This window comes from Bombus pyrosoma, linkage group LG7, assembly GCF_014825855.1.
Source record: "Bombus pyrosoma isolate SC7728 linkage group LG7, ASM1482585v1, whole genome shotgun sequence".
Classification (NCBI taxonomy): domain Eukaryota; kingdom Metazoa; phylum Arthropoda; class Insecta; order Hymenoptera; family Apidae; genus Bombus; species Bombus pyrosoma.
In genome coordinates, this window is record NC_057776.1 from 2,429,421 (window position 1) to 2,444,320 (window position 14,900).

The window sequence follows — 14,900 nt, forward strand, 5'->3', positions numbered from 1 at the left end:
GTTAGATATGTGATGCATGAAATTTACTCTCTTTTGATATTTAACTGAACTTTGACATCAGTAAAAATTCTGCAGCTCCTATTTCAAAATAATCAGGTGTTATATTCTAGTAATTCTTCTTCGGTGAATCATTAAAATGTCACAATGTTGAAATTTACAAATTCCTGCTCTAAATAACTATTTTATCGTCGCAAAAATTGCTCATCTGTATACAGAGAATTCGAAACATTTTGTTATTTTCACATACCATTATCAGAAATTCTTTGTAACTCGCTGAAATATATATACACATAATTACATACATGTTATAAATTGTATTTGAACAATATTTATTAAATACCACAAATAGTTCAAATTCCTATATTCGTTCAAGTGAAAGATATTTCAAAAATATTCATTCATTGAATATCAATATTGGATTAATACTCCCTCATTTATCGAATTAATATAATTTCTGTAATTCCCTTTTTCTCTGGTAAATCTGAATTTGGCTAAAACTAACTACGTTATTATATCTTGAATAAGTTGTGAAAGGAAATAATAAAAACTAAATTTAAATTGAAATAATGGCTCGAAATGAAAATTTGTCAGTCTTATAGCTGATGCTATTTTATCAAGGAAGAAATGCGAAATGCTGGAACGTAATTGGGTCATTTTGAACTTTCGTGTTGTACCACATTTTATCGTGTGAAATCGCACATGCGAAGAAAATTAAAGAAAGAAGGGAAGTTGCTATCCTTTATCCATTAGATCTACCCGAAAAAGGTGAGGTTAAGCTCATACTATCAATTACTTCACCCCAGTTCTAAAGCTTACTTTACACTAAATTGAATCAAGACGCTTGGGATAAAATTTGTTGCAACAATGAATTTGCTTTAGAATGAATTTGTCTGTGCGATTAAAAGATTGATCAAATTATGCGTTTAATTACATTTTGACCTAATTAAAACGATATTAATATTCATAATAATAAAAGACATCGACATTGACTATATTTTTAAAATTTGATTTCAAATATGCTGATTATATGTACAATTATATGTGCAATAATATTCAACGCAATTCTAAGAATACAGTATTTTCCTGCACAATGGAAAATAGCACAGACCGTAACGTTACCCAAACCAAACAAAAACCCACATTTAACTGTATCTTACAGGTCAATATTGTGAAATACGTGAAAAAATGAAGCAGATGTACTGGTTAATCAATAGAAAATCTAAATTAAGCATAATGAACAAACTAAACATATATAAAACAATAATCAAACCAATCTGGACATACGGAGTCCCACTATGGGGGATGGCAGCAATGAGTCGCATAAATAAAATAGAAACAGAGCAAGCAAAAATCCTAAGGACAATAGTTAACGCTCCATGGTACGTCAGAAATGAAGATATACGAAAAGACTTAAAGACTCCAACAGTTAAAGAGGAAATCGCCAGATATGCAAAAAAGTACAAAGAAAGGCTTGCAACACACCCAAATCAGCTGGTTGCTGAAACGAATAATACAATAACAGAAAGAAGACTGAAGAAGAAGCACCCTGCAGACCTCATAATAGAACAATAAACAACCTGGAAGATGGAGTCCCGCTGGGGGTAACCATCCACATGCTATATTTTATCAAATATTAAATTATAATATTTTGCCAAATGTCCTAATGGACAAATTGTAAAATGTAAACAAACAATAAATAAAAAAAAAAAATATGTGCAATATCAAAAATGAATAACTCATAAATATTATCTTAAATTTGTGAGTATAAAGCATTAATAGGTGTTATATACTTACACTAATTAAAGTTTGTGGTGTAGATTATTACCATGTGTATAAAATAATATTTATTGTATATTAAACGTGTAAAATCAAGTAAAAATTACAAAAAAAAAAAAACATTATGATACGATGAAAAAATATATGTTTTAGGTAGAAAAAAAGATTGTACAAAGTTCAGCAAGTTAATTTTCAAATTTTTCATGTCTATTTAGATGTATATACATTATAAACGTAAGAAATTAAATATTGATGGAATAATTTATTTTCACTAAATTCGTGCTACATTGTTCGCCGGATTAGGTTTTATAAACTTGTGAAGTTCTTTTAATAAAATTTTAGAAGTGTAGGTGGACATATTTAGATGCGTTTAAAAAGATATTTTTAAAAAGAGCAGAGAAATTATACTGGAAACAAGAAGAAACAAAATAAAATTTTTCTTTCATCAAATAACGATTAATTGCGAAAGAAGAGTCGTTTATATTTTGTTCTACGTTTTTTCAATTTCGTTAATAAATTATAGAATTTAACATTGGATATGGAATAAATTCTTAAAAATAGTAAGCAAACGACTGTATCAATTGTTAATAAACGCAATCAAAGTACTATCACCGACTAGGTATACGATCACGTACGGATCCTGTACCTCGTTTGCTCCTATACCCTACTTGTAATTTCACATTTCGTGTTAATTCCAATCACTGTAAACGCTATAATCGTATTCCACGGTAAATCGGTAACGTTGGAAATGATACTAGAATAGTAAGGGGGCTCTAGTGTCTCCGAACCCTAGAACGAAAATATACATTGGTTGATAGGTCTATTCCGTATCTCATTGGTGGTACAGTTACCGACGAAAAGTGTAATTACAGACTATGTTGTACTTTGTTTGTGCCAATATTCTATTTGAAATTCCATGTTTAAATTAAGTTTTACTGGCAATCAATACAAACGCTGTAATCTTATTCTACACTAAGTCGGTAACGTTGGGAATGACATTATAATGGTACGAGAGCTCTGTGACTCTAAAGCCTTAAAATTTTGGAACCTGACACGAAAGGAAGCGTTGGGCGATAGTACATATCCTGTATCTCGTATGTGATGTTAGGTCTATCTTATTATACTCGTCTGTGTTAACATTCGTTAACACTGATGCATTATAAGAAAATTGAAACAACGTTATCGACGTTAGGTACTGGTATGCACTGGTTTGCAGCTATATTCAAGTCACTAAAGATGGCTGCCATGAGTGTGAGGAAAGGCGCCTTCGGTGCGTTCGAAATGAATGGGAGTGTAACCGAAGAACGGGTCGGCGACACGACGACAGGCCGGCCGGCACTTTGTATACCGCCGTCGCGTCGTGCGGACGCGTTGTTCGTCTTTCTTTCGTTCGTTTCTCTTTCATAAGAATTCTCTAATTCTCAAATATGACAGTTTTAATCAAAACTTTAGTTAAAAATTCATATCTGATATCGCGCATTCTCGTTGTCGTTGAAAAAAGTATCATCGTTTAAAATAAACTCGCGTAACCGTCAAAGTTGTATCAGTCATCCAAAAAAATGCGACTGGGAGTAAGGAGATTCGAATGATAATTGGAAAGTGAAGAGAAAAACAGTGTTATATATTTTCTAGTAATAAAAGTGTACAGTGTGTTGAAAATAATCGCCACGTTAAACCTCAAAGTTTAGAAAATGGAGTTCCTACGATTATTGAAGGGAGTTTCGTCTTTTAATACCGCCAGAAATCCCTTGTTCGGCTGGATAACTGGCGGGAATGATCGTCCGATAAGCGTCGCAAATTTGTGACGGTAGACCGGGTGTCTCGCGTTCAAGACGGCGCGGCGCAGTGTTTCCACTTTTCGGTTCATGTGTTGTGTGAATGTGTATTGCTTGATTTCATTTGAGAAATCATGCCGTTCGTGCTGCGAAGAGTGGAACCGCGTTTTTTGTGTCGCGGACACGTGCCGGCGGGATCGACGTCACAGGGTTGGCCGGTGGGCGCCGAATTGGAGGCGGTGGCGAATGGCGCGTTGACTACCTCGTTGAAGCAACTCGCGTCGCTTCTCACCACCGCCGAGGACATCTTCGCCGAATTAACCGCCGAGTTGACCGCTGTTGCCGATAGGAGCAGCAAATTGCGCCAAAAGCTAGACAAGGTCGAAGAACGTCTCGCCATCGTCGACCCGAAGAAAGTACCAGTCCGTAAGTAACACTTGCTCCTCCGTACCTTTGCTTCTGCATTTCCGCTCGCTCTCTTATCGATGCAACCGGTGATCGAGAGCACAAGCTATTCGTTGTCCGACATGGGAAACGAACGAAAGCCAGCGGTTGGGTAGTTGGGAAGAAGCATCTGGTCGAGGGATTCTTGGAATTTGTAGAAATACTTGCGATCAAAGATGGATCGAAAATACGTATGTGAAAAGTATATACTATACTCGTGGTTTGCAATATGTACGCAATATGAACACGTGAGAAATTTTATTTCAGAAACGTCGACGTTGGGACAGGAAGTTTAGTTATAGGTAAAAATTTAAGCTGAACGTTTATCGTACTTCGCTACACAATTTTAAATGTTAAGAAGATAAAAATAACTCGTCTGCACGAATACACATGCACACACACACACACACAATATTAATAACGCGTCAAAATGCAATTTGAACGGCTATCGCAACATGATGAATATAGATCGAAAGTAGATACTATTCTGGAGAGTACATACAATTCGGAGTACGCACTATTACACACGAAACTGTCGAATATATAGAGTTTACCAAGGACACGTTAGACTTTAATAGAGTATTTCTTTTCTCTATTTTATAAAGGTTTAGAGTAAACAAGAAGTTTACTTGTGCGTAATTTGATATAAATGTAAATTTGGTATAGTATCTATATGTAGTGATTCACAAATGTAATTTCAACACTCACCATAGATAGCTTTTATATAGATATATGTTAGGTATCTTATATGTATAAGACATCTTAAAATCTCATTCGCATGTATGTAACAAAATATGACTATCATAACTCTATTACTAAAATTTGGAAGCAATCTGAAAATGTATATAGATGTTACGAAATATTTTGATTGACGATTGAAAGTCAATTCTGAAAATTAAAATTAAATCGAATTTAGTCAGCTATATATATGTGTGTATATAAATATACATGTACGTCGAACTTAAATTGAGAATAAATTGAAGATGGTTTTATAATTACCGTTTTGAGGTTCATTCAGTCGCGAGACGTTGATTCATCGTGAAAGATATTAGAATGCTCAATTCGAAATAGTGATAAGCGATGCTTTATGCTACGTACGTTCCGTGTATAGCGCCGAATGGCTTTGAAGTTAAAGATCACTTCAGATTGCACTTTCATGCATAGATATCCTTTATCGAAGAAAAGCTTTAACTGATGATACTAACTGACGATTTATATTTTAATAATCGGATAGTATCTCTTAAATCCCGCATTTTCAGATACAACTATATTTGATACTTTTGCATAGAGAATAAAAAAATATATCGGTTAATGTACAACGTATAGAAACTATGGGGTTCTACTTGAAAAAATATTACTGTCTTTGAGATCTCGTAAAAAAATTACCTCGAGAAAGAGTTGCTTCATCGCTACATTTATTTCTAGAAATAGCGTAACTTTGATCTGAGAAGTTTTCTCATACAACGATAAATAAGATAAATATTTTGATTATTCCATTTAGCTCATCTATAAAAAGAATTTATCGTCGTGGTATTAAAAAGAATTTATAGACTTACGTGAATAAAAATATGCTTTTTAGACAAGAACAGAATATTCGAAATAATAGTGTATATATGTAGTTATAACGTGCCTGCAATGTATTAGGACATTTCAATATTGCTTCCGCGATGAATTAAGTTTTGTATTTATTATCTATTAGTTTCATACTATACAGAATTCGTCCTAATGCTGTTTCTTGTTCTTTGAACTAACTACTAAGTTTGCTTTATTTTGAGCTAATAGTTCATTACCCGAATATATTTAGACGTCATTGAATGCTTATACTTTTTGCAAAATTCTCAATAGCTTGAGGTTTACAATGCCTTGAATAGTTCCTTAGAATATTATTTATTCGTTTAAAAGCAAAAAAGGAACTCTTGTGGAAGAAAAAGGAATTTGAACGATTATGTATTTAACCGTTTAGCCGTTGCTTAATCGATCAGAGTTAAATGTCTCTCATAACAGAGATGAACGAGAATATCTTATTACTGAATAAATTTATTAAACGAAAATGAATTTATTTCGACGTGCTTCGTTTCTCTGAATTCACAAAATTAATTTAAAATTGCAATACAATTAATTTAATTAACGTGTAATAATTTTGCATAATACGTATCACACGTTACGAGACAATTTTACTTTGATTAATATGATTGGCAGTTTAAAATATAGTTACTAATCGAATCACGTTTGGATCATCTTTTCAATTAAATAATATGAGTCTTGATACTTGTAATACTTGCCTTTTATTGCAAGCATAATCCTAATTTAAATATTAGAAATACAAATTTATTGATGATTAGGAACGTTGCAAAAATCGATCGATGCTTTCTGCTATTATTGCACTGTATTTATGGGGAATTTAAAGTTGTTATATATAATATTTTTTTGAAATAATAATATATAAAATACTTAAAGTATAGTACTTATTCTAATAATTGCCGAATAAAACAAGTCTCCGTTTAGGTTCTATTTTTTTAGATGTATCCAGACAGATATGAATTTGCATAAATATACATAGTCTAATTATTACTGTATACAAAATAATTTTTTAACGATGGTCGAAGAAAACAAGTAAAATTTTGCATAATTTTGTACATAGTTATTTGTTTAAAAAAAGAAACTGGCAAAAAAATACATCTAAAACTTTCTTACGAACATCTCAAATAAACTCTTCAGATTTTTGCGTTTCAACACAGATGACAGACGTATACGTTTGGACGTACATCGTAGAAGATGCAATAAAATCGTTCCCTTCCGAACAACTCAAACCGATCGTCGTACCTGAACTTTTTGCGTAATCGACTCCTCATCTTCGCGGATAACATATCTTTGAATTTTAGAATAATTAAACGAAACGGAAATAGGAAATTTCGCAGAATTAATTCTCAAAGCAGTTCTTGAAAAAAAAAAATGAAAATTTTTATTTCTAGAATACTTAACTATACCGTACTTTACTTGCTCACGACTAATCACCACTTTCTCGATCGTATTACAAACAATAGACCACTGTGTACAATATTCCACCCATATCTATACTAAATAATCAATACTAAAATCGCGATAGTACACGTTGGCTGTATACCAGGTCGAAGGAACATTTTTTTCAACGTAAAGTTCAGCCGTGTCGGAAGGCCGTGTCTTTATTATCCCAGGCAGAGTCGTTGAAATGCTACAGAAAGAAGAAGGAAGGGAAGAGGGAAGAGAGAGAAAGAGAGAGCGCAGTCGTGCACAATGCGCCAAAAGTGCACGGAGCCTGGTTCCTGCACCAAAGTCTCGCCAGCTCGTTCAGTATCCTTCGTCTATACCGGCACGTTTTGTGAAAGCAATATTAGCGAGATTGTAAAATAAAGCGTTAAATAAGATTATCAATTGATCATAACTAGAACCGTACGCATTCCACATGCACATTATAGCACATAGCCAGCTATATGACCTTTCTTACATTCATTTCTATCGTCGTTATCAATTCGACGATGACGTACAAAATCGGACTTTTCAGAATATGCCCAAGTTCGAAATAAGTTATAACGTTAGAAATGAGTTGTACCTTATATTTCGTCAAATTCTGTTACGAACAATTTTTAAGTTATCTATTTTTGAAAACAGACTTTATACTAGGAGATTTATTATTAGTGACATAATAAACAGTGAAGTATACTGTGTACATACTTATATTAACAGCTCAATGGCATAGTTTTCTATAAGGATAACGTCTACTCATCGAGAGCAAAAAGTTTGTTTAGTTTTAATTATCATAATTCAATAGCGCGTGCATATTACTTTATTTGTGGAAGTTATTTTGCTGTTTATTTTATGAATTCTTCTATAATACCTCCTTACTGACTCAAGTTAGTGACCCTATCAGTTTTTGGTATTTTTTCTTACTGAATTTACAATACACGATATTGTTTCATTCTTTCGTTATCATATTAGTAATACTAATTAGTATCTCATAATATATAACAAATTTGACTATTCCGTGCAAAATTCAAAACTGAATTTCGTAATGTTAAAACTTCCTTGACTCAAATAACCTCTTCCTTGCTATGCTACGAATGCAACGAAAAATTCTTCCATTTTGAATTAATATTGAACCATTAACCGAATTTACAATCTCATAATATCGCTTTTACCAAGTATACATTGGAATCGAAGGCAGTGATGCGCCGTCATATTAGTTCGTCGTATTAGCTCGTCGTATTAGCATTCCATTCGCTGCGAATACATCAGCAACATTACATCGACCGTTGCACTTCCTCGGTAATTTTCTTTCTTCCTACCTGCCGTTGCTGACAACTACGACGAAGACTACGAAGTGCAATCGCAAAGAAAAAGACTCGTTGATTTCACGGTTAGGCCGGGCCAAGCGACTCCAACGAGAAAGATAAGAAAAGAGGCGATGGTCGAACACAACAGTCGAGGTGGATGGATAGAGAAAGAAAAAGTGAAGAAAGAAGGGAGAGGGATCGCGAAGTGGCCAGGCGAGGGGAGGGGAGGAAGGGATGTATCGTGGAGACCCACATTACGGGGAAAACGCTCCGGGTTACCTGGCGTACCGTGGGAAACGGATCTCGTTGCCGAAAGCGAGTTTCACCTGAGGAGAACGAAGGATTTACCTGGTGCTCATACTACGATCTTACAAAGAATCCCTTGTTCCATTCGGCCGCCGTTCTACTCTCTTGCCGGGGATAAGACGAACGAGCTTCCGTCAGATAAAACACCGCTCCTGGGGAACGTTAACGACACCTCAGTGCCGTCAGTCGGTATAATGTCTAATTATCAGGGTTGCTTCCTGTTACGTAATTGGGACGAAAAAATCCTCCGGTTGCTGAAATTTACCTACTATTATTCGTCGATGCACTTTGATTTGCACCGGTAGTTATGAACGTAACTTGTAGCATACTGCGTAAAGAAATCTTTGCATATTATACATCGATCTTTGAGTGTTTGTACAGGAAAATGTTCTCTTAATGACTTCTTAAGAATCTTTGAAAAATTGTTTAGAAGTCTTCCAATTTCAACATTGTTGTTCCTTAGTCGACGTGTTTGACTTTATAATTACTGATAGAAGTAGTTTTACATTATGAGGACTCCAGATGAAACAGAATAACTTTTAAAACGACGACAATTTTTAGAGAAAGGAGTACAGTAGATAAAATTGAGATTAGAATTAAAACACGATTGTAGCTACATTATATGATCAAATATTAGATTCTATGCAAAATTTTGTATATCATACTTCTATAAATTATTAATGATTGATCATTAATTTAGTATACTTTTGTATAGGATTAAATTGAGTATGCGTGATTTTTTAAATTTTGTTTTTGGTATTTTACATTCGTTTGAAAGCATTAAAAAAATACAGTTTTGATTACACAATTGTTTTATAAATTAAGAAGTTAAGCCTAATGCCTTTTAACTTTACGATTTTGAAGATTTCTCTACATCATGTTTTATTAAGCTAGTCTTATCATAGTAGTACATTTATTTATAATTCTTTTGAATAGAGTAATTTCCTTTAAAAACAACGTTTTATCCATCGGTTTTGATCGTAAAAATAGGATGAATTTTTTAATCTTTTTCGCAAATGCAAATTCAAGCAAGAAGAAGAAGAGGAGGAGAAATACTAGATATTCGAAAATTCACAATTTCCACTTACAATTAATGATGTTTAACATTTTTTTCCATTTTCACGATCTCTCCTAATAACAAAAATGGCAGCTGGTTACAATGACTGTTGTACGTAATCATAGAATTTCATAAAGGAAAAGGATATTTAGATTCTCGGTTGGTTTCGTAATTCCATTCGCGGTGAGACGTGAAGTTATGCGCAGACCACGTGAGGCAGAACCTCGAGACTGCCTCGATGCGCGCCAACGATTGTCGGTTTTTTTATCAAGATCAAATATGCCTCGCAGTCCCAGCTATGTACAGACACTGCGAGGCAGAACCGCGAGGCTTTCTCGCGAGGCGTGTCTTGTACTATCTGTACATATTGTAACAACTTTGTTAATAGCATCAATGTCCCAAATAATATCAGCTTGAAGTTAAAATTAAAGATCTCTTTCTCGAATGGAATCTTTCGTTAACCGTCATTTACATTTACAAGTATCTGTGATGCAACTAAGGAGAGGAGGTAGCAAAAACGTATTTTATGCTAGTTTCGGCTGGCGAAGCAACGAACGCAATATTTTTCTCTCTGAATATCGACGATAACCTCGACTTCGTCGTCACGCAATCCGCTTCTTCTCTGACTTGTATTCTCTCTCCTGAGCTCGCAAGAGACTCATCGAACCAAGGAAGCACGTGCTTTCGTTCCGCCACGTTTCGAGCGTGTCCTGTCCTCGAAATACGATCTACAGTGTAGATCTTATAAGTACGGACCGCTCCTCCTTCTGCTGCTTCCGTGTTCTCTTCTTCGTGTGGCTTATGTTGCTGCGCTCCGTCCATATTTTTTCTCCCTTTCCATTCTCTGCCCTTTATTCCTCGCTTGGCTACGATGGAAGAACGTACACCCTCGATCGCGCTAGGTATTACCATATTACCGTTCGAGCATATCAGCCACGTATTACCATGCACGACTGTATTCAGCAACAGCCGGCGGCGTTTCTGTTCGTTGTGTTGCAACGCAGTACGCAAGGCCTACAGGCCGAGAGCTAGACGGCGCGGCGTAAATAACGTCCTACGGCTTCCATCGGCAAACAGCTGAGGCTTCTTCCTACGGTCAGGGCCCCTAACCCCGAGGGATCGCTTGCGTCGAGTCCTACAGGTCTCTCTGGATACGTCTTTTCAGAGACGTTCGCTAGAACAGAGGCGCGGGCTGCCTACGCGGACAGCTGACTCGTCAGGTAGATACCACACCACCGTCTCTTCTCGCCCTACGGCCTCTCTTCTCCAAAGGCCACTCTCTTATACCCTTTAAACGCTCACAGACTCAGACAAATTTTACTCTCTTGAAAGAGAGACAGAAGATAGGTAGACAGACGCATCGCGATATCTTGTTATCCAAGAGGACGCGCGTTTATAGGGCTCTCCGAATCAGTCGCGTAGATCCGTCGATGGACTCACTGCTGCGCACCGAGATAACCATGCTATATATCTTTCCTCGCGAACGGCTAAGTGATCGTTTTAATCGAACATCGCGTTGCGATTCACGATCGCGACAGTTTATCGTTACTTGTTTCGACTTTGACACGAGGCAAGGAGTGCACGTTGCCTTCAGCTGTTGACAATTACGTCTAACCTGTTAATTAAATCTTGATATATCGCCACGTTATAATTTCAATATGGCGTGGTACTACGTATTTCGCGTGCTTTATTGTTCTTGAATAGGTTTTTTTTTTTTTTTAATTGGAATAGTCAGAATGATTGGAATATTTGAGTGTACTTTCTTGGAAGAGCTTGTGCTGCCGATAAACAGCCTAGTTTATAAGTCAGTAGATACTTGCTGACTTCGAATATAAAGGCCATAGCTGGAAAATATGATAAGATTGAAAGGGTTTATGTCTAAGCAAATCTATCAGCTTATTCCCTTCTTTAACTATTTCATATTGGAATATTTATTCTTATACTTTTATCGCGAGAGATCTTTATATTATATTTAATAAACTAGGTTTGTAATAAGATCTCTATAATATGTATAGTGTGATTTGGTGTTCCTTATATTACATACTGTCGATAGATATTTTATAAGAGTACATAATAATTTGACTGATATTGAAATCATTTACGATCCATTCTTAAAAGATCGATCTTTCCACCGTGAAGAATGGTACAATAAGAACATGAATCCTATTTAGAGAAAAAGGATCAATTGCGAGATATATATTGTTTCTTTTATTTGGCATATTCTTTCTCACTTAATAAACGATTTATCTTATTAACCAACTATTTTGTAATCCTTTCATAGTTCTATAATCTTATAAGAACTGTAAGACTGTAAGAAGGGTAAACTGTAAAAACTGTAAGAATAGGTTATTATGTTGAGAGGACGGGCGTTCTTTCCAAAACAATCTCGTTTACGAAATTATTTGAATAATTGTAAATTTTCATTCACATATTTCATCCGACAACGATATTTAGATCAAATAGATTTTATAATGTTTTATCAAAAGTTACGGAATTTTCTAGAGCATAAAAGGCAATAAATAAAAGCTTAAAAGGCAATAAAGTGGATATAGATTCGTTGATCTATTCGCTCGGCCGTTATCAATGTAATATTCACGTACTACGTCAGCACACTCCATAACGATTGTTGATTAGTTCAATAAAAGAGTAACTGTTCATACATATGCTGGGAAGTTTGCTTTAAATGACTGCCATATTACATCAAGATCTCGTGATTCGTTCTGAGACATTCAACATGGCTAAATGATTTCTTGATATTTTAAACTTCGTACATCGATTTTGAATTTTCCTACTTCTGATATTTACCATTTGTTGCTTATACCATTTAAGTTGTGTTATTTGCAGTCTTCGTTCATACCAATTAAATTTTAAATATTCGACGAATATGTAAATATCGTAGTATTCACAAACGATGTTCGAATGTGATTCACGGAGGAAAAGTTAATAACGAAAGGAAATGACTGTACGTATATAATAATGTCCTAACGTTCATGGAATTACGCTTGCCGGCTCTGGAAAGCATCAGCAACCTTGAACTTTCGCATAGGTAGGCATCCTCGGAAGAGATATTGTAAGGCCTGGTGAAATCGTGATTTACGTCTACCAAGAGAACATGGTGTTTAGAGGGAAAAAGATGCTGGTATAAATATGTCGTTCAGCTTGTTTGTCGGTTTCGAATTAGCATAAAGTTGCGTGTATCGTTCTATATTCTTTGCATATTCTAATGATTTATTGTAGCACGATGTTCCATATTGAAAGACTATTTAAGCCCGATTGTTTAGTGACTATATGGACAAAATTAAGTAAGCATTTAAAACAAATTAAACATTGTCATTGTAATTTAGGTAATAGATATTTTTAAATCCCTTTTATCCAAATATCTCATACCAGTATACCACGGAACAATTGAAAATCACGATTGAAAATCATTATTCTATGATTCTAGACGATGACGTTTTATTATATCAACTAATGAACCTTATTGTACGTTATTTCATTTTATCCTTTTAATACCTATAATCATTTCAAATTTGTTCTCGGAGAAGGCAGTAGGTGCATAATAAGTTTCCAATAATAACGAATTTGCAGCTTTACTTCTTTTATTATCAAATCTCAATTGAAAATCAAGTTTAATTACGTTAGGGGATTAATACTTTTAATTACACCTCAATGTCCAGTTCTTTCACACTTTACCGATGTACGAGTCATAATAGGGATCGGCTTACCAGTCTATCGAATGTCTGGAAAATGAGGATCCGCGAAGACTCGGTTAGCTTGACGTAACGGGAAGAAATTAAACGCCACGCTCGGATGAAACGGAAATAGAAAGTTCTTAAGAAACTGACGCCGCTGATCGTGAACGTGGTCACTGGGAATATAAAACTTGTTCGACTCAAACTTCATTCAACATTCCACATGGAGCATTTCGTAAGCTTAATTGCGGAAAAACGCGTTCAATCATCTCCAAAAGATAAACGCGAGTGAACGCCACCGACACGAGGCAATGAATGTGTATCTACGACATTACATAAGGATATGTCGTAATTATGTAGTCGTTATGTTTGCGTTATACGGTTTCAGGTGTTTCTATGATGGTAACACGATCGTGTTCAACGAAGCTGCACACGTTTTGCGTAATTACCGTGCTGCGCTGCTAATATAACGTGTGCCCTCCGTCGATGGTGTTGCGGATCTTGGAGCAGCCTGCTAGGTGATATAGCATGATACTTCGCGAATTATTAATTTACATTAAATAAGCCGCCAATCGAAATTCACGGTACGGTAATGCAACCGAATGAGATGCTTTAAGTCGAGAATGGAATTGGTGGGTTATAAAATTAAGACGCGTAGCTTTTATATAATATACATCCATTCATAGAAGTTTACGTACATGCTTTAAATTTTATAATAATTGGACTTGGACACATATTTTGAAAAATAACAATTTATTACACTTATCAAACAGGAGACACAAATGTTTTATTATATACAAGTTAATACATTCTCATGAAATGCGTGTCATTCGTTAGAGCATCAATACAGAAACGTAACGACACTGGTGGTTTTCTGTGGAAATCGCGAAAAGTTAGAAAAACATTACCATGTTGTTTAATTTGATGAAAACCTCCTATCGATGATTTTAAAATATGTTGTAAAGTTTATGTATAATCGAGAAAGGTTTTGTGCAGCACCATATTACGTTGCGTGATTTTATAAATAATAATCGTACAAAATAATGAGTAAATGTTCAAGTAACCTTTATTGTGATATTTTTATGTATTCTTAACTAACTTTTAGTATCCATATATTTAGTGTTCTTAATTAAATTTTTATATACAGCCATTAAAATAGGTTGGTTATGAAAATTCAGTAGTACTTCACACGGACATTAAAATTAATATATGTAAATGTACCTATAATGATAAAATGTAATATTTTGGATTTTATAAAAATGCGCTCCTCAGGTTATTACTTAATATTTTTTCCTTAAAATTTTATTAAATGGTTTTTAGCCTGAATAGCATTCGTCTTTTTGAAACTCTAAGATGCAAATGTATTGATAACAGCATTGAAATACTATTATTCAATACAAAATAAAATCAGAATTTTCCATCTCTGAAAAATATAATCATATATGGCAATAATACATAATGAGATATTTCAGTTTTTCATCTTATTCAATAACCAAATTGAAATTAAAATTGGAAAGATCCAAAATAAGATACAGTACAG

The 14,900-nt window shown here is 34.7% G+C and overlaps 1 protein-coding gene across 2 annotated transcripts in view; it reads left to right on the forward strand.

Moving 5' to 3' along the window:
- The first annotated feature begins 3,104 nt into the window (after positions 1-3,104).
- LOC122569018 (serine-rich adhesin for platelets) overlaps positions 3,105-14,900 on the forward strand; it is a 206,304-nt gene continuing 194,508 nt past the window's right edge. For both annotated transcript variants that reach the window (XM_043729457.1, XM_043729458.1), the window contains exon 1: positions 3,105-3,977. In XM_043729457.1, coding sequence (XP_043585392.1) covers positions 3,686-3,977 — 292 coding nt within the window. In that variant the 5' untranslated portion in view covers positions 3,105-3,685. The remainder of the gene's footprint in view (positions 3,978-14,900) is intronic.